This window comes from Chiloscyllium punctatum, chromosome 49, assembly GCF_047496795.1.
Source record: "Chiloscyllium punctatum isolate Juve2018m chromosome 49, sChiPun1.3, whole genome shotgun sequence".
NCBI classification, from domain to species: domain Eukaryota; kingdom Metazoa; phylum Chordata; class Chondrichthyes; order Orectolobiformes; family Hemiscylliidae; genus Chiloscyllium; species Chiloscyllium punctatum.
The window spans coordinates 18,504,479-18,530,879 of NC_092787.1; the positions used below are offsets into that span (position 1 = coordinate 18,504,479).

Sequence of the window (26,401 nt, forward strand, 5' to 3'; positions counted from 1 at the left end):
ACCATAAGTAACACTGTGCTTGTTTCCATAAATTACATGACAATTCATCATCCTGCACATTGAGATGCAATCCTGTGTATCTGAAAAAAGATCAATGCACATTTCCTAGTCTTGACTGCACACTGTCTACCAGGACACTTCCTTCAGGTGATCTTCTTAGACGTAGAAAATTAGGAGAATCACTGTGGGTCCAGTTTCATCTATTTTAGAATGACAATCAGGTTCCTGGGCCTGTCGACCAAATCAGAGTATCTTCAGCTTTAGAAGAATGGCAGCCCCACTGCCAAGGATTGTGCATTGCCACTGTTGTGGGACAACCTGGCAGCATCTCCATCCTGAAATGCCTTCTAATGAATTATTCATTTGAAGATGACACAAAGCAGGGTGGAAAGGACAGTTGTGAGGAGGATGAGGACATGCTATAAGTGTGATTTGGACAGTCAGTGGGGAAATGCATGACATGCATTATACAGTGGATAAATGCAAGACTTTGGCAGCAAAAGTAGAAGGCAGATTATTATTTCAATGGCTGTAAATTGCAAAAGGGGGAAGGTTCAACGAGACCTGGGCGTTCTTGTTCATCAGGGCAGAAAGTAAGCGTGCAGGCGCAGCCAGTATCAAAGAAAGGAAATTGCATGTTGGCCTTCATAGCGAGAGGATTTAAGTACAGGAACAAGGATCGAGTGTAGTGCTGGAGAAGCACAGCAGGTCAGGCAGCATCTGAGGGGCAGGAGAATCAACGATTCAGGTGAGAGATGAGGGCTCTTGCCCGAAATGTTAGTTCTCCTCCTCGGATGCTGCCTGACCTGCTGCGCTTTTCCAGCACCACACTCTTGATTCTGATCTCCAGCATCTGCAGTCCTCACTTTCTCCACAGGAACACAGATGCCTTTTTGCAATTATACAGGACAGTGGAGGGGCCACACCTGGAAAATCATATGCAGTTTTGGACTCCTTATCTGAGAGAAGGATGTTCTTGCTATAGAGGGAATGCAGCTAAGGTTTACCCAATTGATTTCAGGATTGGCAGGACTGACAATGAGGAGAAATGGAGTCAGTTAGGATTGTATTCACTGGAGTTTAGAAAAAAAGTAGGGGTAATCTGATGGAAACCTATAAAATTTTAACAGGACCAATCAGGTTAGATACAGGAAGGATGCTCCAGATGGTAGAGGAGTCCTGAACTCAGATGGGTTCATGGTTTAAAGATAAGGGGTAAATTTTTTAACATGGAGAGAAGAACATTTTTGGACCAAAGGAGTGGTGAGCCTATGGAATTCACTACCAAAGGAAGTGACTGAAGCCAAAGCGTTACTTGTTTTTAAGGAGGCGGTAGATGTAGCTCTTCTGGTTAAAAGGATCAAGGGATTATGATGGAGGGTGGAGTTAAGGTATGAATACCGATATTCAGTCACAATCACAATTACAATGAATGATGAAGCAGACTCGAGGGGTCCCATGGCCTACTCCTGCTCCTATCTTGTACGTTAAGAAAATAAATGGCAGTTGCAGCTGTTCACTGATGAGGGTATTACAGCTCCTGGGGACTAGGTGTAGGACGTCTTGCGAACTCCCAGATGAACTCAGATGGAAAACAGCCTTCAGGCACCTGCTGAGCTGGGCTCTCTACAGGGATCCATCTGCCACTAAAATGAATCTGGCAGCATCACAATCTGCACGAAAACAAAGCAGATGGGCTGCTCCTGGATTGGAAGTCAGTGTTGGTGATGATCCACCTCCTGGGAAACCGCCTGGAAGTGTGAACACTTTGGCCTGCTGAACCCAAGCTCATCTCTCTTAAGTTCTATTCTTAAACTATCGCTTTGGAACTGCGAAGATTCTGCCCTGTAACTTCTATTATACACAGCAAATTTTTAAAAAGTGAGCATAAACAAAGATAAATTACAGATTAAGGCAATTCATTAATCAAGAAGGGTTAAAAGGAAGTTCCTTATAAAATAAGTGTAACAGCAAGGGTGAAGAATTCTGTTTTGTTATTAAAAAATCAGATGACACAGATTACAAGGTTTGCATACTCCCTTAGGCATAATTTCTCTAAAAGTTCATTGTTTTTATGCATTTTCCGTTCAGAAATGAAGACAGGCTAACCAACTCTGGGATTTCATCACAATATATTGTGAATAAAATTAGTGGTTCTTTCCCAATATAAAATACAACATTTCAGCTAGATAATTCACCCAATAGCCCAACTGAGAGCTGTTAAATCTCATTAAAAGCACTGCTAATTAAGCGGAGGAAAATTACAAGTACATTGAGGCATGAAACAACATTTGTGTAAAGGTAAAGTCGTCACTGGACAACAAGAACATATGACCATTCTCTCATTTGAGAGAGACGACTGATGGTGGTTTTACTTGAGGTAACTAAAAGAGATGGAAAGAGAAACAGAAAATGCGCTAATTTTACAAAATTCATTGCTTCTGGGGCAGCTCCAACAGATTGGAAAACAACAAATGAAGGGCTTTTGCCCGAAACGTCGATTTCGAAGCTACTTGGATGCTGCCTGAACTGCTGTGCTCTTCCAGCACCACTAATCCAGAATATGGGTTCATGAAAGGCAGGTCATGCTTAACTAATCTACTGGAATTTTATGAAGACAATAGGAGCATGGTGGACAATGGGGATCCAGTAGATGTGGTGTATCTAGATTTCCAAAAGGCATTCAACAAAGTGCTGTTGCATAAGATAAAGGTGCAAAGCATTACAGACAATGTATTAGCTAACTAATCCTCTATCCATGCTAACAGGAAGCAAAGAGTGGGGATAAGTTAGCGCTTTTCTGGTTGGCAATGTGACCAGTTGTGGGCCTCAGGAATCAGTGTTGGGACTGCAATTATTCACACTTTACATCGATGATTTAGAGTTGTGGACCACATGTAGTGTCAAAGTTTGCAGATGACACTAAGATGAGTGGTAGAGCAAAGTGCAGAGGACTGTGAAACTTTGCAGAGGGACATAGTTTATGCGAGTGGGCAAAGGTCTGGCAGATGGACTACAATGTTAATAAATGTGAAGTCATCCATTTTGGTAGGAATAACAGTAAAAAGGACTTTATTTTAATGTTAAGAAATTGCAGCATGCAGTTGTGCAGAGGGAACTGGGTGTCCTTATGCATGGATCATAGAAGGTCAGTCTTCAAGTGCAACAGATTATTAAGAAGGCAAATGGAATTTGGTCCTTCATTGTTAAAGGGATTGTATTTGAAAACACAAGAGGTTATGTTGCAGCTGTATAAGGTGCTAGTGAGCTGTACTGTGTGCAGCTTTGGTCTCCTTACTTGAGAAAGGATGTACTGGCACTAGATGGGGTACAGAGGAGATTCCCTAGGTTGATTCTGGAGTTGAGGGGATTGAGGACAGACTGAGTAGACTGGGATTATATTCATTGGAATTTAGAAGAATGAAGGGGGAGATCTTATAAAATTATGAAGGGAATAGATAAGATAGAAGTAGGAAGGATTTCCCACTGGCAGGTGAAACTAGGACAAGAGAGCACAGCCTCAAAATTAGGGGGAGTAGATTTAGAACTGAATTGAGAAGGAACCTCTTCACCCAAAGGACTGTTAATCAATGGAATTCCCTGCCCAGTGAAGTAAGTGAAGCTCCCTCACGGAAATGCTGTTAAAGCTAAGATAGATAAAACTTTAAACAGTAAAGGAATCAAGGTTATGGTGAGGGTGAGGGTAAACGGAACTGAGGCCAAAAATAAATCAGCCATGATCTTATTGACTGGTGAAGCGGGCTTGAAGGCCAGATGGCTTACTCTTGCTCCTAGTTCTTATGTATGTTCTTGCCTTAGGCAATGGGAGAGTTGAGAAAGAGAGTCTTCATGATAACTCCACTGGGAAGTGAATCCATGCTGCATCACTCAAACAACTCATCCAACCAACTGAGATAACTGACTGCCTATGTGTATTCCAGGTTCAAAACTAAAAAGATCATTTTGCTTGGGAAATTACATCCACAATGAAATTCACAGCCTAAAAAAAATGAATATTCTCTGCAATAAGAATATGAGATTGGTTGGGACTGAGGATTTGAGATATTTCCATTTGTGAGGGATACTAACACAAGATGTCTTAAATATAAGATAATCACCAATAAATCTAATAAAAAATTCAGAACATCCTCGTTTAAAAGAATACAAGGTGATTTCATTCCAACAGACAAAATTCTTACAGGGATTGATAGGATCGTTGCAAGAAGAATGTTTCCCCTGGGCCAGTGTGGGGGCTTGTTGGTCGCAGAATAGAACTAGGTACACTGCCTCAGAATAAAGAGGCAAGCCATTTTGGATTAAAATGAGGAAACATTTCTTCATTCAGAGGGTGGTGAATTTTTTGACATTTTCTGCTGCGGGGGCTGTCAGGACTTAGTTGTCGAGCTATGTTCAAAACTGAAGTTGAAAAATGTTTACAAAGATAAACAAAGGAACAGACGGATAGTGCAGGAATAAGATGCACCATGATCTCACTGAATGGCTCAGCAGAATTCCATGACCACAATGGTAAGGATATGGAACTCACTACAAGGAGCAGATGAGACAAACAGCAGATTCAAGGAGAAGCTAGGTGAGCACCTTAAAAAAAAGTAAGAAAAGGAGGACAGGTAGTAGTGCTGATGGTTATTTGGGTAGTGGGTTGGGGACTGGGGATGGGTGGGCGCAGAGTGTGGTAGTGGTGGTTAAACACTGAACAAGACTGACTGGACTTTTCCATAAAGGAATTGCTGCAGACTCAAATGAGCGATTTGACCTCCTTTTACGTCACACTATTCAATTCTATAGGAGCCAAGCATACTGTAAAGGTCCTTGACAGAAGCTGTCAAGGTTACGGGACAGGAAGGATAATGGACTCAGAAACAGGAGAAACATCAAGAGTCATGTTTTGGAATGGTGCAAGTACTTTGGAACCAGTATTCAATGAATAGGAATGCTGTAGTAGCAAATTAATGTAATTGATTGCAATATGGATCATAATTTTAACTCCATGTGGGAAATTACTTGAGATAAAGGAACAACTTAGTCCATCAGGTACATTTATTGGTAATACTAACTAGCTCGAATGCACCATTCTGAACTGTAGATTAAACGTAAAATTGGATTATGTCACAAAGCAGTACGATGTTTGAGGAGCTGAGTTAATTTCATAACCTGACACAGCAAAACCAACTCAGTTTACAATTATCCAAATCTGGAGTTTGACGCAGGCTTTTTAAACAAAATACTCTGTTTTTCATCTTTTGAATGCTTATCTCTTTATCTGACCTTGACACCAATTCAGATATTTTGTTCAGATCTTCATGGTTATTAGGTTTCTTGATGAAGCTCATCACTTTTATTAAATTGGCCAAAATATAAATCTACAATCCGAAAGCACAAAAGGAAATAAACGCAGCATGTTAGACTTATGTAACCACCGTACATAGTTAAAAATTTGTCCATCCCAGTCCAACACTGGTACCTCCACAATATTGTACATAGACTTACATGTTTTTCATCAATAGATTCAGCTGCTTTTGTGATTTCATCGAGACACTTTCCAATGATGGGTATGACTTGCCGGTCAACCTCAGAAAAGGTCTTCATTGATTCACCAATTTTAACTATTCTTCTTTCATCCAGATCTTGAATTCTCTGAAAATAACAATTTTATGGTTGAATTTTCGATATTTAAAACATGGTAAACTAAACCTCTGAGGAATGTCCCCAGGAAGAGCCTTGTGTACATTGTCATCGCTTGGTTATCTAATTCTGTTCTGTGATAAGCAGGTATTGTATCTTGCATTATATCAAAATCCTCATTAGAAATCTGATCTAACTGTAATGTGATTCAATAATTTAAAAGCCTAGAAGGAAAACCAGCGTTACTGTAAATTTATGAAAATATACAGGTGCTATAGGTCATGACATCAATTATTCTATGGATCCAGTTGCTGTAATTATAGTTATCATCAGTTTTCTCTTGACAACCTTCATTAATCATGCATCTAAATTTGATTAGCTTTTCTTTTAAAAAGGAAAGCATCCGGTAGCTGTGATGTAATGATCTAATTGCTAAAGCCACTATAATGACAAATCTTCTGTTACTATACTAACACAGACTCCAATCCCAGATTTGCTAGCCCAATAGGATAAAAAAAGTAAATGTTTTGACTTGGATTTTCATCACGATAGAGTGCCTTGGTAAATCTGGCAGCCCAGCCTGTAAATCAGAAGTGTTGCCCTAACCACGGCTCTTTCCACTTACGTGGTGTCAGGAATTATGCAGCTCAAACTTTGCACAAGCACATTTCATGAAGGCAGCCAGCCAGTTATGTCAGCAGCTGCCTCCTTTCAACCTGGATTTCAGTAGTGTAAGAGTGTAAAACCTGGAGTGTGCTGAGTAGACCTGTTAACAATATATATTAATTTGGATGAGGAAAGCAAATGTACTAGAGCCAAGTTTTTGCATGACACAGAACAGGTAACAAATAAGTGGTGAGGATGACACAAAGGGCTTACAGAGGGATATAGACAGGTTAAGTAATTGGAAATAAAAAGCTTGACAGAATAATTTGGGAAAATGTGAGGTTATGCATTTGACAGGAGAAATAGAAGAGCTGAATCTTATTTAAATGGAGAAAGACTGCATAAAGTTATAACAGGGAAATTTTAGAGTCATTTTCCATCAATCACAAAAAGCTAGCATAAAGTTCAGCAAGTAATAGGGAAGGCAAATATAATGTTGGCCTTTTTTCAAAGTGAGTGGTGTTTAAAAGTAGGGAGGCTTTGCTAAAACTTTACAAGGCCTTAGGTGGAGTACTGAGAACAATTTTGGGTCCCTTATCTAAGGAAAGATACATTGGAAGCAGCCCAGAGGCAGTTCATTCAGCTGGGATGTATAGGGGGACTATTGTATGAGAAGTTAAATAGGTGGGCCTATATTTTTTTGAAATTTAGAAAAAATGAGGGCAATCTTATTGAAACATGCAAGATTCTTCGGGGAATTGACACAGTACATGTGGAAAAGTTGCTGCTTCTTGTGGGAGTATCTAGGACCATAGAACATAATTTCAGAATAAGGATTGCATATATTACATATTTAATTGGAGACGAGGAGCAATTTCTCTCTCAAACAGTAATAAATCTGTAGAATGTTTGCCCACAGAAGGCCCTTGAGACTGGATCATTTAATATAATTAAAGCGGACATGGATTTTTACTCCGTAAGAGAACTAAGGGTTATGAAGAAAAGGGAGAAAAGTGGAGTTTGCATAAGATCCTGGGACACCTCTGGGAGAGCAATTTGGATTTGTTAAAAGCTGGAATAATTATATACAGAAATTGCCCAAACCATTTTACTTTCAAGGTCTTTGGAACCATCAATAAAACTATCAAAGTCAAGTATCAAGATTGTCAAAAGCATCTGTAAGACGATCTGTCAAAAGAGGGTCAAGAGTGTGGTGCTGAAAAAGCACAGCAGATCAGACAGCGTCCGAAGAGCAGGAAAATCGACATTTCGGGCATAAGCCCTTCGACAGAATGAAGGGCTTATGCCAGAAATGTCAATTCTCCTGCTCCTTGGATGCTGCCTGACCTGCTGTGCTTTTCCAGCACCACATTCTCGATTCTGATACTCCAGCATCTGCAGTCCTCATTTTCTCCAATCTGTCAAAAGAGCCAAGTTAAAATTCCTGACCTTTTAAAAATCAAAAGCATTACTAGAGTTAGCGAGTTTTGAGAAGATTTGTAGCTCAGGTCGAGGTTCTGGATGTAGGTTTGCTCGCTGAGCTGGAAGGTTCATTTTCAGATGTTTCATCACCATACTAGGTAACATCTTCAGTGAGCCTCTGGATGAAGCACTGCTTATGATTCCTGCTTTCTATTTATATGTTTGGGTTTCTTTGGGTTGGTGATGTCATTTCCTGTGGTGATGTAATTTCCAGTTCTTTTTCTCAGGGTGTGGCAAATGGGGTCTAAGTCAATGTGTTTGTTGAAATGCCATGCTTCTAGGAATTCTCGTGCGCGTTTCTGTTTGGCTTGTCCTAGGATGGATGTGTTGTCCCAGTCGAATTGGTGTCCTTCCTTATCTGTATGTAAGGATACTAGTGAGAGACCCCTTGGTATCATGGTAGCCCACAAACCCACCAAAACAGCAACTAATGAACTTGAAAAACCCTATACAGACAATAAGCAAAACTCTTGTCATTTACAAAATACCGTGCAAGAATTATAACAAACACTATTATTGGACAAACAGGCAGAAAACTAGCCACCAGGATACATGAACATCAACTAGTCACAAAACGACATGACCCTCTCTCACTACTATCCTTACATAAGGAAGGAAACCACTTCGACTGGGACAACTCATCCATCCTAGGACAAGCCAAACAGAGACACATACGAGAATTCCTCAAAGCATGGCATTCCAACCGGCACACTATCAACAAACACATTGACTTGGACACCATTTACTACCCCCTGAGAAAAAGAATAGGAAATGGCACCACCAACACAAAGATATAAATAGAAATCAGGAATCATCAGCAGTGCTTCGTCCAGAGGCTCCCTGAAGACGTTACTTCGTATGGTGATGAAACGTCTGAAAATGAACCTTTCAGCTCAGCAAGCAAACCTACATACAGCATTACTGGAGTGATAAAACAAAAAATGCTGTCTGATTGTTTTCATTATTGATTAGTGCAGCTCAGTTTTGCAAGTAACCATTACGACTGCAATATGCTTGCCATTTCAATGTTAGATTGACAGTTACAAATAATTATTGGTTCTTTGAAGCAGGTTTAAAAATTCCATTATGTAGTAATGAGGAATTATGCAATTGAATGAAGTGTTTGTTTTAAGACATGGCATTGAGTATAGAAGTTGGGAAGTTATGTCACAGTTGTACAGGACGTTGGTGAGGATGCACTTGGAGTGTTGTGTTCAGTTCTGGTCATCTTGCTACAGGAAGGATGCTATTAAACTAGAAAAAGTGCAGAAGAAATTTACAGGGATGGTGCCAGGACTCAAGGGTCTGAGTTCTCGGGAGAGGTTGGACAAGATAGGGCTTTTTTCTTTAGAGTATAGGAGATGGGGGGGGGGGGGGGGGGGGGGTTTAAAGAAGTGTATAATATTATGAGAGGCATGGATAGGGTGAATGCATTGTCTTTTTTCCAGGGTTGGGGAATTGAGCACGAGAGGGCATCAGTTTAAGGTGAGAGGGGAAAGAATAAAAGGGAACCTGACGGGCAACATTTTTACATAGAGGGTGGCACACATATGGAATGAAGTGGTTGAGGCGGGTATATTAACAACATTTAAAAGACGTTTGGACCAATACATGGATAGGAAAGAGTTAGAAGGATATGGGCCAAGTACAGGGAAATGGGATTAGCGTAAATGGACGTTTGGGACAGCATGGACCAGTGTGGGCCAAAGGGCATGTCTCCTTGATTGGCATTTAGCACACTGGTCGTCATCAGTAGGACTCTACGTATTTGAAGGAATGTTAATATGCCAAAGGTTTTTTTAAGATTAGGAGTCTCTTATTCAACAACTCCAGATCAGATTCTTTTAGCAGAATATTACCTCATTTTGGAATGGATGTAGAGTTTTGCCCATGAAGGGTACTAGGTGAGTTGGCATAGTAGGTGCAAAGGCAAAGGCTGTGGGTAGAAGGCATGAATTAGTACTAAGTTGGCTTTTGAACTACAAAGGACCTTAGGGTGGGTACAGGGTCATAGATGGGCATGAAAACTGTGCAGGGCTATACAATGGGTACAGGGTTATAAGGCAGAATTGAGGGGGCCTTGGCAGTCTGGACTTGTCTTCCCTAATTTCTAATACACCCATTCCCTGGAATGTAATCCTGAGCTTCAGGCAGACATAGTTAAGGCTGGATTTGCAATGATAGGAATTCTACCAATTTTATTCAACACTGAGCCCCAACTCTCAGACAGAAACCCAGGCCTTACAAATATGTAGTTATTCAATGACATTACTCTGTAATGGCTTAGATATAACACATCCATGCTGTGATGCGACACAGATGAATCTAAAATTACATATGCAGATGTTCAGTCATTTACTGGCAAGTGTTCAATTAGGTGGTCCATGCTAGTTTGAAGGAAAATCTGGACAACATTCAGCTTGACTTGATACGTGGCAAATACCATTCACAGTGCACAAGGTCCGGTCAATGACTATCTTCAACAAGAGAGAATTTAAACATCTTTCACTGACATTCAATGGCATTATCATTCTTGAATTATCCACTATCAAAAACCTAGAGTTTGACATTGACCAGACTGAACTGGACCAGCTATATCAATACTGCGGCCATATGCGCACATCAGAGGCCAAGAGATTTACGGTAGGTAATTGACCTGCTAATTCCTACCTATCATCTAAAAGCACAAGTCAGGAGAGTGATAGATTGAGAGCAGCTCCAATAATACGAGAGAAGTTTCACACCATTCATGGACAAAGCAATCCACTTAACTGGCACCCCAGTGACAACCTCAAACATTCACTCTCAGTCACCAAATAGCAATAGCAGTGAGTACCACCTCCAAGATAAAACGGAGCATCTTACCAAGCCTCCTTCAACAGCAGATCCTAAACCCATGGCTTCTTATTACCTTGAATGACAAAGGTAGCAGTGACATCTGCACGTTCCCTTCCCAGCCACATCCAATCTTGACTTGGAACTAACAGTCACGATCGAAGGATACTGGGTAGATCATTTAGGACTGAGATGAAGATCAATATGTTCACCCAGAATGGTGAGCCTGTGGAATTTTTTACCACAGAAAGTGATCTAGGCCAAAATATTATACTATTTTGATAGAGGTTGATTATAGCACTTGGAGCTAAAGGGATCAAAGAATATGAGGGAAAGGCTAATGAACTGGATGATCAGCCATGATCATAACAAACATTGGAGCAGCCTCAAAAGGTCCAAATGGTCAACTCCTGCTCATATTTTCTATATTTCTATTTAAATTACCATTATTCACTTCTGTTAGGTCAAACTCCTGAAGATTCCTTTTCAACTGCACTACAGGTATATCTAAACCACATAGACTGAAGGTGGTTCAAAGTGAAGTTCCCTACCTGCACAAGGACAATTAGGGATGGGGAACAAATGCATGCCCACATCCTGTGAATGAATAAAAAGAATTACAATGACCTTTGACAATTACAAGAATTGCACCTTTATAATAATTTAAAGTAACCAGGTTCTAACTTACCTGAAATATGTTTGGTATGTTTGTATAATAATGTTCATGTTGTTCCTTATTAAAGTTCTGCAAAACATTGGAATATTCAGTCTTACTCTCCGATGCCATGTGATGTCGGGTATGGGCCTGCTGCCGAGCCTGTTCAGAAACATTCACAAATCAATGGATTGATCAATGATGCTTTACTTGAAATTGATACTCGCCATTTATTCATTTTTATAAAAAAATGATGACTTTATTTTTCAGTGAATAATTATCAAACACATCTTGTATAAGCCAGCAAACGTAAGGTGTAAGAAAGAGAAACAAAAATTGTACATTTAGAAATGCAAGAGTGGTGGCAAACCTGAAATTAAATATGGGACTGTAAATAAATCAGTGAACTTCAGCTGTGTTCATGGCCAATGCTACATGTACACATAAATAGCTCCTCCTTTGGCTCGATGTTCATATATTTTTGATTATGCCTCCATGGAGTTCTTTTGAATGCCTTCAGTTTTAAAGGTGATAAAGTGTTTGCTATTTGTGCAAGGTAATAACAGGTTCCTAACCTTTGTTGCAAAGCTGAGAACAGGAACAGGAAGAAAAAGCAGGGAATCCCAATCATATCAGTGGTTTTTTGTGAATAATGTTTTTCTTGTTTGTGCAAAGGCAATGTTTTTCAGTTTCTTATTTGCTGAGCATCTGTATTTCTGGCAGATAATTTGTCAAGTCAGTTTGCCTTGAAACCAATTATTGAGTTGAAACTACTGAATGAAAAGTTTACATGGGCAGAAAATAGAAAACAGTGTGACATCATGGGTGTATGCACAGATTAGATTACTTACAGTCCACATTGACCCACCGAAGCGCAACCCACCCAGACCCATTCCCCTACATTTACCCCTTCATCTAACACTACGAGCAATTTAGCATGGCCAATTCACCTAACCTGCACTTTTTTTTGGACCGTGGGAGGAAACCCACGCAGAAACGGGGAGAATGTGCAAACTCCACAGTCAGTCGCCTGAGGTGGGAATTGAACCCAGGTGTCTTGGCACTGTGAGGCAGCAGTGCTAACCACTGTGCCACCGTGCCGCCCATAATTGCATTTGAAATTTGCACTCCCTAAATTCTAATAAGCATTTTACGAATAAATATGTGGATAAGGTAACATTTTACAGTGATAGCTTTTTCTGGTAATGTCTGTTAGCTATTTTAGAAAACCAATATATTCTGAAAACAGCACATTAACTAAAATTAGCTCAATTTATTATGCTGGAATTTAAACATTAGATAAAGATAATGTTGTCACTTTATTACAATTGCAGTTATTTTTTTAAACACCTACCACAGGGGAGACAGGTTGTGTCGCAAATGGGTATCTATACTGTACTTTAGCAGAAATGCAGGTTTCCAATCCTTTTGGCTTGTTTATTTCTGAGTAGTGCAGATAAAAAGGCCATTTTCATTCAGTGTATTCTTCTGACAGATACATTTAGCATATGATGCCAATGATAAAAACTAATACTTCGGCCCCTTGTCTTCTGGTTGGCAAGCTGATCAAAGTGAGGCTGGCAGTGGGATCTCAATATTTTAGACTCGATTAAAAATGACAGATGTAATTTACCAGTCTGATCACTATTTGATAAAAACAAGAACAAAGAACAAAACAGCACGGGAAGCTTGCACCGTTACATTTTGCCCTTTCTTACTAAAACTTTGAATCCTGCTGGAAAAATGCACGTGTATAAAACATGCAAAATAAGGATTAGTCTTGGTTGCGATACCCTATACAGTCCAATAATATGGCATCACTCAGAGTCTAAGTTCACAGAAGATAGCTGGTTATTTACATAAGGTGTCTCCTGCTGTTCATGTAAACAAAAGACACTATCAAAGGTTGCGGACCTAAATGACACATGTGAAAAGTTAAATGGCTGTGGGCACTGATAGTAAAAACCTCTCACCATCAACTAGAGATGGATCATAAATTTCAATGCCGATGGTGCTCAACTTCCATTAATATATAAAGACTACTATACATTTTTTTTATACACACACACACAAAATAGCACAGTAAAACTATAATAAATATTAATGACTTGTAGAGAAAACTAATTTGTTAATTACAAACCTCTAGCGTTTAATACTTTCCTGCCAAGCCACAGAAAACACGGAAATAAAGTCCAAGGAATTCAAATGACCTTAAAATACATCTTCAATAGAAAAGTAATTTCATTGGACATGGCAGCTTTGTGGTAATATTACTGGACTAGCACTGCTGAAATCAGGACTAATGATCTCAAAAGATGAGGTTAAGTCTGACCATTGCAGCTGAGAAATTCAATTCAGTCAGTTCAATAAATATGGAATAAAGGTCTCTTAATTATGAGTACAAATCTATTGGATTTCCAAGAAAACAAATTGGGTCATTTGGGTTCTTTAGGAAGAAAATCCACCTTCCTTATTCAGTCTATTTCTGACTCCATGTCAAATATGGGCAATGAAACCTCTGGGTGCTTACCACTTAATGCCTTGCTTCAGCTGATTAATCATTACCTCTCAATATTGTAAAGCAACCCAGAACAGAGTAGCAAGGGCATACAACGAACTTAGGGTTGAGGATTCCAATGTCAATTATAAATAGTGGCTTAGTATTACTGACACTGACTGAGCCCTGAAGGGAAAAACTGTCATACTGGCCCTGCAACATGTTCTAAGGGAAGTCAAACTGGGGAAGAAAAAACTATCTTGTCCTCAACAATATACAAGCCCCAGTTGCATTCATCTATGGCATTACAGGTAAGAATGGTGAACACTTAGTTTTTACCAAGAGAAAGTCCTATTTTCACAATGGAGGATACCCTACAGCACACTGTGTGGCTCTACCATCTATATGGGGTAGATTCACAGCAGATCTTGTGGTTCAAAACTGGGCATCCACATAGTACTTCAGGCCATCCGTAGCAGCATAGTTGTATACCATCAAAAAATGTAATCTCAGTGGTGATGTACTTCAGATGTGGGTGTTGATGCAATTGGTACTTCTGGCTGAAGATGATTACAAGTGTATGGACTATTTGAGTCTTCCCCTGAGGTTTCCATTCTCACAGGTGCCAATCTTTAAACAGTCTATTAATTCAGTGCATAATACAACAAGAAACAACTTAGCATATGAGATATAGCAAAAGCAATAGCCCCAACATCTATCCAAATTGGAAAGTTACCCAGGTATTTTCTGTCAATTAAAAAAGGAAGATCAAATTTAATTGATTACCATTTCACCTATCTGTTGTCAACCATCAGAAAAGTTACAGAAAGGGTCATCAACAGAGGCTATAATTTGCAATCTGCTTTCTGATGCTCAGGTTGTATGTGTTTTTTAAGGAGGGGGGAAAATGCCGTGAAGTTGGCATGCTCTTCATTAGTTGGATTTGCATCCAGTGCAAAGGAAGATGGCTGAGATTATTTTAGCATCCTCGTTTCAGAATGTCACTGTAGGAGCAATCTTGACATGAAACTGAACTAGATGGTGGCCACAAGAGCAGGTTAAAAGTTATGAATCCTGAATCAGTAACTTACCTCCTGACTCCTGTTAAAACATGGAGACAGAGAGGTGAATCAGTCAACCTTCCTATCTCTGTATTTGCAACACAGAAATATTAAAACGGTCAAAGCCTCTAAAAGTTGACCCCAATGTTCTTAACCAGATTCTTTTGAATAATCAATACTAGACAAAAGGTTTCGAACATAACTGAAAGACTTAATTTATTGACAATGCAGTAACTTCAGGAGAGAAAAGTTTAACCATAAGGTAATCAAATTAAAGTCTATGATTTAAACCCAATACTCTTGAATTCTAGCTCCTACTCTCTTACAGACAGAAACTTACAGTTACGAGATAAAAGAAAATGGAAAAATAAATGAAATGTAACTGGCTAATTCAATGAAGCAGAATGCACGATCTGCAACATCACCAGCATAAGGCACTATATTTTGTTAATTTTCCGATGACATCAATGAATGCAGGTAGCTTCTAGTAGGCTCTGAGAAATTTCATTTAATTCTTATCAGTGAGATTCTATTCTCTGAATTTTCAATAAACTGATAATGACAGGACAACTCAGAAGCAAACATACCTCCATCAAGTAGCTTTTTATAGGCTCTATCCTTGTGACACATTGTCCAAAAACCAGTTCAAACTTTGGCCTCTCTCCATTAGACTGGTTATCTCCCTATGAGACCCTGTTACTATTCAAACATCTGCTGTCTGTTTGAGCATAATGCTTCTCTGGAGTCAAAGATCTATGAAGCTCTGTGATCAAAAACCAAGCTGCAATTAGCTTGCAGGCCTGGCCTAAAAAAACCCAGCTTGTTTGTTCCTTTTTATTAAGGTAAGATGCTGCTCACAGTCCAAATGTGATCTTCAAACCAAAACTTATTTAAAAAGTACAAACAATGAAAAATTTGCAAGGGTTCCAACACTCCAGAAAGCATGTTCACCACTTCTACAAGGTAGTGGTGTCATGGAGTACTCTCCACTTGCTGGTATAAGTGCAGCTGATATAAGTGCAGTTCCAATAACACCTAAGAAGTTTACTACCATCTAGGACAAAGCAGCTTACTGGCACAATATCCACAAAATGCATTGCAGAAACTCATCAAGTCTCCTGAACAGTATTGTCCAAACCCACAACCACTATCATTTGGAAGGACAAGGGCAGCAGGGAACATCCTCAGGTGCAATTTTCCCTCTAAGTCACTCACTATCCTGACTTGAAAGCATGTCACCATTCCTTCACTGCCGCTGGAACCAAAGTCTGGAACTTCCTCCTTAACAGCCTTTTAGGTATACATATATCAAATGAACTTATGCAGTTCAAGGAGGCAGCTAATCATCTGCTCAAAGATAATTGAGGGGATAGGTAATAATTGCTAGTTCAGCAAACAAAGTCCAAATTCCCTGAATGAATTAAATCACATTCAGCTCTTCAATAACCTCTGTGATAAGGTCAATTGTACAATTTTCGATACCATTTCCAACTCAAGTACTAAGACAGTCCATGAATGAATGCAACAAAACCTGATCATTCAGGTTTGGACTGATAATAGCTAAGTAACACTGACGCCACATATGTACTGGTCAATGACCAACTCCAACCAGATAGAAATAACCACCTGCTTTTGACACTCAAAAGTATTTAATATTGCTTAATCTCTCACTGTCAACACCCTGGGCTTATCATGGAGCAGAAATTTAACTAATCCAGCTTCATAACTACTGTAACAAGTCAGTGGTTGGGACTTCTACAGTAAGCAATTCACTGAAATTCCCCAAAGCATGTCCACCATCTGAAAGGCGAAAAATAAACTGCAGATGCTGGATCCAAAGTAGAAAAGCAAAAGGCTGAAAGAACACAGCAAGCCAGGCAGCATTAGGAGGTGGAGGAGTCAATGTTTCAGGTATAACCCTTCAAGAATGGAGGTGGGAGCAGGGGGAGCTGCAGTTAAAGTTGGGGGGGGGGGGGAGAGAGGTGGGATTGAAGGAAAGGATTATGGGTTGGGAGAAGGGGAAGACTGGTGAGGTTGTGATAGGTGAATATAGGTGGTGGGTATGACCTGGTTGGTTGATGGGAAGAATGAATCTGGTTCATAGCTATAAAGAAGAATTGGTTGGAGGGATGGAAGGGAGGAGGTAGGGCTGAAAAGTGAGTCAGAGGATAGCTGGCAAGATTATTTGAAATTGGAGAACTCAGTGCTGAGTCCTCCAGGTTGTAGGCTGCCCAGAAAGGAGGTGTTGTTCCTCCAATTTGTAGTCTGATTAGCTGTGGCAATAGAGGACACTGAGGGTGGATACAAGATCTATGAAGTGATCTTCCGTTTGGATAGCCTATTTGAACATGCAACACATGCTGCTCAAGTTTTAACTGAAGAAAGAGTGAGGTGCCAGAGGACTGGAGAATAGGCAATGTTGTCCCATTGTTTAAGAAAGGTAGTAGGGGTAATTCTGGAAATTACAGACCTGTGTCTCACATCGGTGGTAGGGAAGTTATTAGGGACGAGATTCTCAGGGTCAAGATTTATAAGCATTTAAAAGCAAATGGACTGATTAGTGATAGACAGCCTGGTTTTGTGCAGGGGAGGTCATGCCTCACTAACTTTATTGAGTTTTTTTGAGGAGATGACGAAGATGATTGATGAGAGAAAAGTGGTTGATGTTGTCTACGTGGACTTCAGTAAAGCCTTTGACAAAGTCTCTCATGGCAGACTGGTACAGAGGGTGAAGTCACATAGTATCAGGGGTGAGCTGGAAAAATGGATACAGAACTAGCTTAGCCATAGGAGACGGAGAGTAACGATGGAAGGAATTTTTCTGGAATGCAGGGCCATGACTAGGAGTGTTCCACAGGGACCAGTGCTGGGATCTCTGCTGTTTGTGATCTACATAAATGATTTGGAGGAAAACGTAGCTAGTCCAATTAGTAAGTTTGCAGACAATACAAAGATTGGTGGAGTTGCGGTTAATGAGGAAGATTTTCAGACTATGCAGCAAGATATAGATCAGTTGGAGGAATGAGCAAAAAAATGGCAGATGGAATTTAATTCAGAAAAATGTGAGGTGATGCATTTTAGAAGGTCAAGTACAGGTGGAAATTATACAATGAATGGCAGAATCCTTAGAAGAATTGATATGAAGAGGGATCTGGGTGTGCAGGTCCATAGATCACCGAAGGTTGCAGGGCAGGTAGATAAGGTAGTAAAAAAAAGGCTTGTGGTATGCTTGCCTTCATTGGAAGGGGCATTAATTATAAGGAAAAGCAAGCTATGCTGAAGCTTTATAGAACTTTAGTTATGCCACATTTGAAATATTGCGTACAGTTCCAGTCATCACATTACCAGAAGAATGCAATTGTTTTGGAGAGGGTACAGAAAAGGTTTACCGGATGTTACTTGGTATGAGGGAATTTAGTTGTGAAAAAAGGCTGGATAGACTGGGTTTGTTTTCACTGGAGTGCAGGAGGTTGAGGGAAGACCTAATCGAAGTTTATAAGATGTGAGTGAATTGGATAGAGTGGAAAGTATGCAGCTTGTTCCCAAGGTGGAGGGGTCAATTACTTGAGGACACAAATTCGAGGTGTGAGGGGGCAAGTTTAGAAGAGATGTACAAGGCAAGTTTTTCACACAAAGACTGCTGAGTGCTTGGAACACATTGTTAGTGGTGGTGGTGAAAGTAGATACAATAGCAGCATTCAAGCAGCATCTGGACAAGGACATTAATAGGAAGGGAAAAGAGGGATATAAATCCTGTAAGTGAAGACAGTTTTAACATGGAAGGGCAAAATGTGATAGCGCAGGCTTGGAGGGCTGAAGGACCTGTTCCTATGCTATAATGTTCTTTGTTCAATAATTTTTCTCTTCAGATTATCAAATTCCCCTTTGAAACCATAACAGAATTTGCAATCATTAGTTTACTCCAAAATTTGGCCATTCAGTCCCTCAAACCTGTTTCTCTATTCAATGAGATCATGGCTGAATTCCATATACCTGCTTTGCCTGATATCTATAAAACATATTTGCTTAAACATTTGTCTCAGATTTAAAATTAACAATTGATCCAGCATCCATTGCCAATAGAGTTCTAAACACCGACCAAACGGTGTGTGTAAAAGTGCTTCCTAACATTTTTACTACATGGTCTAGCCTAATTCTCAGACTGTGCCCCCACTAGTAGAAATAGTTTATCTTTACCTATCTATCCTGCCTCTTCCTGTTAATATCTTGAAGACTTCGATCAGATCACCCCTTAACCGTCTAAATTCTACAGCAAATAGGCCTAACTTGTATAATTGCTCGTCATAACCTAACTCCTGAAGTCCAGGTATAATTCTTGTAAACCTATGCTGCCCTCACTCCAAGGCCAATTAATCATTCCTAAGGTGTAGGGTCTAGATCTGTTCTCAATATTCCAAGTGGGGTCTAACTAGGTTTTTGTATAACTGCAGCATATCTTCTGCATTCTTGTACTCTAGTTCTATGTATATAAATGCCAAAATTCCATTAATTTTCTTGACTATGTTCATGACATTTTAAAGTTTACACACCAGAACCCCGAACCACTTGCATTAAAAAAAATCCTTATGCTAAACTTGCAACATTTTAATTCCATTCATCTTGTACCAATTGTCTTAAGTCGGTGTATTCTGGTTCTCAATGCTCTGTCAATGAAAAATGTCTCTCAATGTCTACCATTCTGACCATATCTACCAAGTCGCTCAAATTTCTCTTCTCCAAGGACAACAGCCACAACTTCTCTATTCTCTCAACATTAGTGAACTCCTTCATCACTGGAGACATTCTGCTTTGCAAAGACAGACTTTACACCCTCATCATATAGTATCCAGAATTGGACATAATAACCCAATAACACAGTTGAATCTGTGTTTTAGACCATAAGACATAGGAGCATAAATTAGGCCATTCAGCCCATCAAGTCTGCTCCGCCACTCAATCGTGGCTGATACATTCCTCAACTGATTCTCCAGCTTTCTCCCTATAAACCTTGATCCTCAAGAACTCTTTCTCAGTCTTAAATATACTCGATGACCTGGCCTCCACAGCCTTCTGTGGTAATGAATTCCATAGATTCACCACTCTCTGGCTGAAGAAATTTCTCCTTATCTCCATTATAAAAGGTCCTTCCTTTACTCGAAGGCTATGCCCTTGGGTCCTCTTCTTTCCTACCAATGGAAACATCTTCTTAACATCTATTCTGTCCAGGCCATTTTGTATCCTGTATGTTTCAATTAAATGACCACCTCATCCTTCAAAACTCCATTAAGTATAAACACAGAGTCCTCAAACGTTCCTCAGGTGTTAAGCTTTTCATTCCTGGGACCATTCTCATGAATCTCCTCTGAACACACTCTAGGGCCAGTACATCCTTCCTGTGATATGGAGCCTAAAACTGCGCATAACACTCCAAATGTGGCCTGACCAGAGCCTTACAGAGCCTCAGAAGTACAGCTCTGCCTTTATATTCAAATCCTCTCAAAATAAATGCTTTCATTGCATTTGCCTTCCTTACTGCTGACTCAACCTGCAAGTTTACCTCAAGAGAATCCTGGAACACAACTCAAGTCTTTTTGTACTTCAGAATTCTGAATTTCTCCCCATTTAGAAAATAGTCCATGCCTCTATTCTTCCTACCAAAGTGTGCTCCCCATGTTGTACTCCATCTAATTCCTTCTGCAGCCTTTTCACCTCCTCAGTGCTCCCTGTCCCTCTACCTATTTTTGTATTGTCTGCAAACTTAGCCAGAATGCCCTCAGTATCTTCATCTAGATTGTTAATATATAAAGTGAAAAGTTGTGGTCCCAACACTGAGCCTTGCAGAACACCACTTTCGTCACCGGCTGCCACCCTGAGAAGGACACTTTTATCTCCACTCTCTGCTTTCTGCCAGACAGCCAAGCTTCCATCCATACTAGCAACTTGCCTCTGACACAGTGGGCCATTATCTTACTCAGCAGCTTCCTGGTGTGGCACCTTGTTAAAGGCCTTCTTGAACTCCGGGTTAATAACGTCCATTGGCTCTCCTTAATCTAACCTGCTTGTTACTTCCTCAAAGAATTCTAGCAGATTTGTCAGGCATGATTTCCCCTCGATGAAACCATGATGACTTTGCGCTATTTTACCATATACTTCCAAGTATTCAGAAATCTCATCCTTCACAATAGATTCCAGAACCTTACCAATGGTCAAGGTAGGCTAATTGGTCTGTAATTTTCCGTCTTTGGCCTTACTCCTTTTTTAAATAGGGGTGTCACATTAATGAATTTTCAGTCTTCTGGGATTCTCTGTGATTCTAGCAATTCCTGGCAGACCACCACTGACACCTCCAGCTATCTCCTTTGGAACTCTGGTGTGTAGAACATCTGGTCCAAGTGGTTTATCCACCTTCAGGCCATTCAGTTTTTCTAACACCTTCTCCTTGTTGATGGCCACCATACTCAGCTCTGCCCCCTCAATCTCTTGAATTTTTGGGATATTACTTGTGTCTTTTGCCGTGAAGACTGATGCAAAGTAATTATTCAGTTCCTCAGCCATTTCCTTGTTCCCCACTATCTCTCCAGCAGCCCAATGTTCTCTTTTGCCCTTTATATATCTAAAGAAACCCTTACTGCCTTTATATTACTGGCTACTTATCCTCATATTTAATCTTCTAACTCCTTGTTTCTTTTTTTGTTGCCCTCTGTTGGTCTTTGTAGCCCTCTGTTGGTCTTTGTAAGCTTCCCAATCCTCTGGTTTCCCAGTGTCCCTTCGCCACATGATATGCTTGTTGTTTTATAAAGTTTCATCATAAACTCCTTGCTTTCATACTCTGTAGATCAGATTAGAGAATGCAGAGTTCTATATATCTTTTAAACCACTTTCTCAACCTGTCCTGCCTCTTGGAAAAAAAAGGCACATTTTGGTAATAGTGGTGCAAAGGTAACGAATGCATATTTCCCTATTTAACCTTCAGCTGAAACAGCTCAGAGCGGGTGTGCTGTGTCTAATATATAAATAGGATATTCTTTGATCTCATTCAACTTGAGACTGTTATGGAAAACATTAACGTCATCTCCTTGGCAGTATTATTTGTTTGTTTATTCATTTCTGTTTAACACACATCCTTAAAAATAGTGAACTGTTGCCATTATTATACTCAAATTTACTATTCTGAGACTGTACCATTATAGAATCAAAGGAGGGAAGACCATGGTGAAGATACAGTTCTGCAGGATTTGAGAATCCAACTGTGGTATACTCAAAATTGCAAATACTTGGTCTGTGCCACCAAAGCACTTTTGAATGATAACATTATTCAGTAAAATTCAGAGGCAAGAAAGATGACTTGTTTCCTCTTCAATCCAAAGAAATTTGTCGTATTCGTGGGATTTCAGAACGTGAAATGTCATCTACTTAAAGATAGATGTTGAACAGAATAAAATGCAAACAGGTGTTTAATATTTCTTAAGCGCTGTTGAATGTAAACAAACATCTGTTGGTGCTCATACTCTGATGCCAGAGTTCATCTGATTCTGCAGAAAACTGGCATGATGTATGGCACAGAGAAGTCTCTTCTGATCAAGGTTAGGTAACACCAATCGATGAAGAAAACAAAAAGAGAAGAAACATGAAAGTAGAGTGATCTCTAGGTTGCTCACTGATAGCAAATGGATAGGTCTGGATGTATGTGTCCTTTCTGTTAGGATATGACAGCAGATAAGGATAAAGTAAAAATCTTATTAAAATGAATTGGTCTTACAATATAGAAAATTGTAAGAGAGTGAGACCTTTTAGATGGAACAAGCTTTTTTTTGTTCAGACTTTTAATCAGAGATTTTACACCAACACAAATTGGAAACTATTCACATTTTCTTCATTAGGAATTGCCTGTAACCAAGTTGGAATCTATACGAATACTATTTACGTCTACCATTACAAAACATGTAATGGCATACATCTGGCTTGTAGACAGAAATAAAAATAGAAACTGCTGAAGAAACTCAGAAGGTCTGGTAACACAGGTGAAGAGAGAAACATAACAGCTCAAATTGACTAAATGATGACTGAGTGACTGCTTTGGAGACACATCGTCCCTGTCCATAAGAATGACCCGAACCTAAAGTTGTTTGATAGTTGACCAAACCACCTTGCTCCCATGCTAACATTCCCGGCTTTGGTCAGCTACAATGCTCTGGTAAAGCTCAACACAAGCTGGAGAAACACCACCTATTTTCCACTTAGGCACTTAACAGATTTCCAACATTTGCAGCACTTTTATTTTATTTGAGGCTTGTAGGTGGAACTACTATCAGTCTTAGTTTATGCCTCTTGTTAAATTGGTCCTATTATAGTTACCGTTATATACTCAATTAATAATCAATCCTGTGTAATGGTTGAACTTAAATGTTTCATATATCTCATGTATAAGTCAATATCTGAATTCTGACCAAGAACCCCTAACACTTTCTACTCACCACCTACTCACCATGTTTCCTGCAATCAGATTCTCTCTTGCCGATTTCCTGTCCAATGCTGTCACTTTACTTTGCTAAATCTTTGATATAAATGTGGGCTTAGGAGGACAACTACAAGAGCAGGTGGGAATGAGAGAGTCAGATGAGGAATCGATGTTGAACAGGGAATTAGCAAGTAAACTAAACAGAAATCTGAGTGGTTGACAGGGAAGTAGTGAGTGAAGCATTTAGGCAGAATAGCAGATAGCAGGGAAAGGTCTCTGGTAGCAGGAGGAGCTGGTTCAAAACAGCATTGATTGGATCTCACACTTTCCATCAGCCCTGGCATAAAGTAATTTCAAGCATGCAAAAATATAATTCACACACTAGTTGGCACCTACCCTTTGATGAAAAGTTGTCTTAATCTTAACTCTAACCTGAGTCTTTATGGCATTTCTACCATTTCACTCATCAATAATTAATAATTCGATGAGATGCCATCCACGGGTAAATAATTACAAGGTATTCAGTGTTCTAATAGTCCACCAACTTGCAGCTGTTATATTCTCTTTGTTAACACCAACATTTTTAGCTGAATATATGTTTTACTAACTTCTGATGTGACTTACACTGTGCCTTCTTGTAAGAAGTACCAGTTCTTGAGCTGGTCCTAATCAGTTAAACTCTGCTGTAGGCATAGGACTAGAAGGCAGAAACTAGTCCTTTGTTTCGCCAGTAAAATAAAACCTGATGCCTCATTCAAGGCTACCAGGCTCCACTCTTCCCCTACTGAATGTAGTCAGGCAGCAGCAATGCCACAATCAAAGACAACAATGATCTCAATGGGATTCATTTAAATTCTGAAAACAAACAGCTAATTTAGCTGTTTTAAAAACAGTTTGTTTACTCAAAAATAAAATTGGACCTGGCAAAAGGTTGTTTTAACATAGCAAATAACAGCTCTGGCTTAAGAACATATGAACTGAAAGCAGGAGTAGACTGTATGACCCATCAAGCCTGCCTCACCATTCAAGAGACAATTGTTGGCTTCAATTCTACTTTTCCTCCTGCTTCTCGTATGCTTTAAGTTTCTGAGACACCAAAGATCTATCCATTTCAGCGTAAAATAGATCCAACAAACGAGAACCCACAACACTTCTGAGTAGAAAATTTCAAAGATTCATTGATCCTTTAAGTGAGCAACCTTCTTTGCATCTTGGTTCTAACTGAGCAGCCTTTACCCTGTCGATGTGTCCATGAAGGCATGGAAAAAGACCTTTCAGTCCAAACAGTCAATCCAGACCATAATCCCAAAGCCAACTGGTCCCACCTGCCTGTGCTTGGCCCATGTCAGCCCTAGTATCTTGTCAACTTCAAAAAACAGTTTATCCAGGAACTTATCATCAATTCTTTGTCACCATGGTCTGTGCAATATTTGTGACTCACACTGAGCAGGCATGCTGAAAGACTTCACTCAGAGAAAGCTGTGTGCAGCATTGTTGAGAAATTATTTCCACACGTAATTATTTGATCATCCAGCTCCATAACAGGAAAACAACTGAAATCAGATTGTGTGGATGCGAGTGGTGGCTGGCCTACTCAGCAATTGCCAAGGGGATGAAAGTCATCTATGCAGACAGCCCAGGAGAGATAATGCACAGGGGCAGAGACACTGTAGCATACGCAGCACTAATGCCAATGACAGACAGGGTTTTGTTTCTCTGAAAGCATTCTGAATGGGACAGTAAGAAAGCCTTAAAAGGCTCAGGGCAGCTGGAGCTACAGGTGATGACAGGCCTGCTAAACATTTTGCATCCTCCATAAAGCCATGTGCTCTTGATTCCACAGTCATCAGTTTACAATATGTAAAAGACATTTGGATAAGTACATGAATAGTAAACATTTGGAAGGATATGAGCCAAACACATTGGCCCAACTAAATGTTCCAGGATACAGATGCTTCAGACAGGACAGGGAGGGACGATATCACGGCTGTGCTAAAGGAGGACACGATGGAGGGCTTGAGCAGTGAGGCATTATGGGTAGAGTCGAGACATAAAAAGGGTACAGTTACATTATTGGGGCTGTACTACAGGCCTCCTAAAAGTGAACGTGAGGCAGAAGAACAAATAGGTAAACAGATTATGGAAAGATGTAAAGGCAACAGGGTGATGGTGATGTGAGATTACACTTAGTGTCAGAGGTCTGGATGGGACAGAATTTGTCAAGAGCATCCAGGAAAGTTTTCTAGAGCAGTATGTCAATAGTCCAACTGGAGAAGGGGCCATATTGGACTTGGTGTTGGGGAATGAGCAAGGCCAGGTGGTAGAAGTTGCAGTGGGGGATTTCTTTGGGAATAGTGACCACAATTCTGAAAGTTTTAGAATACGTGTAGATAAGGATGAGAGTGGTCCTAAGGGAAGAGTACTAAACTGGGCCAAGGCCAATTATATCAAAATCCAGCAAGAGCTGGGAATTGTGGATTTGGGGCAGCTATTTGAAGGGAAGTCCACATTTGATATGTGGGAGGCTTTCAAAGATAGGTTGAAGGTAGTGCAGGATAGACATGTCCCTTTGAAAACAAGGGATAGGAAAGGCAATATTCGTGAACAGTGGATGACAGGAGAAATTGTGTGACTAGCCAAGAGGAAAAGAGAAGCGTACGTAAGGTCCAGGCAGCTAAAAACAGAACAGGCCTTAGAGGAATATAGGGAGAGTTGGCCAATCTTAGATGAGGAATCAAGCGGGCTAAAAGGGGTCATGAAATAACTTTAGCGAGCATAATTAAGGAGAATCCCAAGGCCTTTTATTCATTTATAAGAAGCAAGAGGGTAAATAGACAAAGGGTTGGTCCACTAAAGGATAGGAAAGAAAGGTTGTGTATCAAACCTGAGAAAATGGATGAGATTTTCAATGATTACTTTGCATCTGTGTTCACTGAAGAGAGGGACATGATGAATGTTGAGATTAGAGATAGAAGTTTGTTTAAGCTGGATCACGTTGATATAAGGAGGGAGGGTGTGTTGGGTAGGCTAAAGGATATTAAGGTGGACAAAGCCCCAGGTTGCTGAGCGAGGTGTGACAGGAAATAGCTAGGGCCCTGACAGATATCTTTGTAACATCCTTAAACACAAATGAAGTGCCAGAGGACTGGAGGGTTGCTAATGTT

General features: G+C 40.0%; 1 protein-coding gene across 14 annotated transcripts in view; it reads right to left on the bottom strand.

Annotated features, from left to right (window-relative positions):
• Positions 1-26,401, bottom strand: part of fnbp1b (formin binding protein 1b) — a 228,252-nt gene that overhangs the window by 83,701 nt on the left and 118,150 nt on the right. For all 14 annotated transcript variants that reach the window (XM_072565696.1, XM_072565695.1, XM_072565694.1 and 11 more), the window contains exons 7-8: positions 11,255-11,383; positions 5,509-5,655 (exon numbers count right to left, since the gene is read on the bottom strand). In XM_072565696.1, the coding sequence (XP_072421797.1) occupies positions 5,509-5,655; positions 11,255-11,383 (276 nt within the window). The remainder of the gene's footprint in view (positions 1-5,508; positions 5,656-11,254; positions 11,384-26,401) is intronic.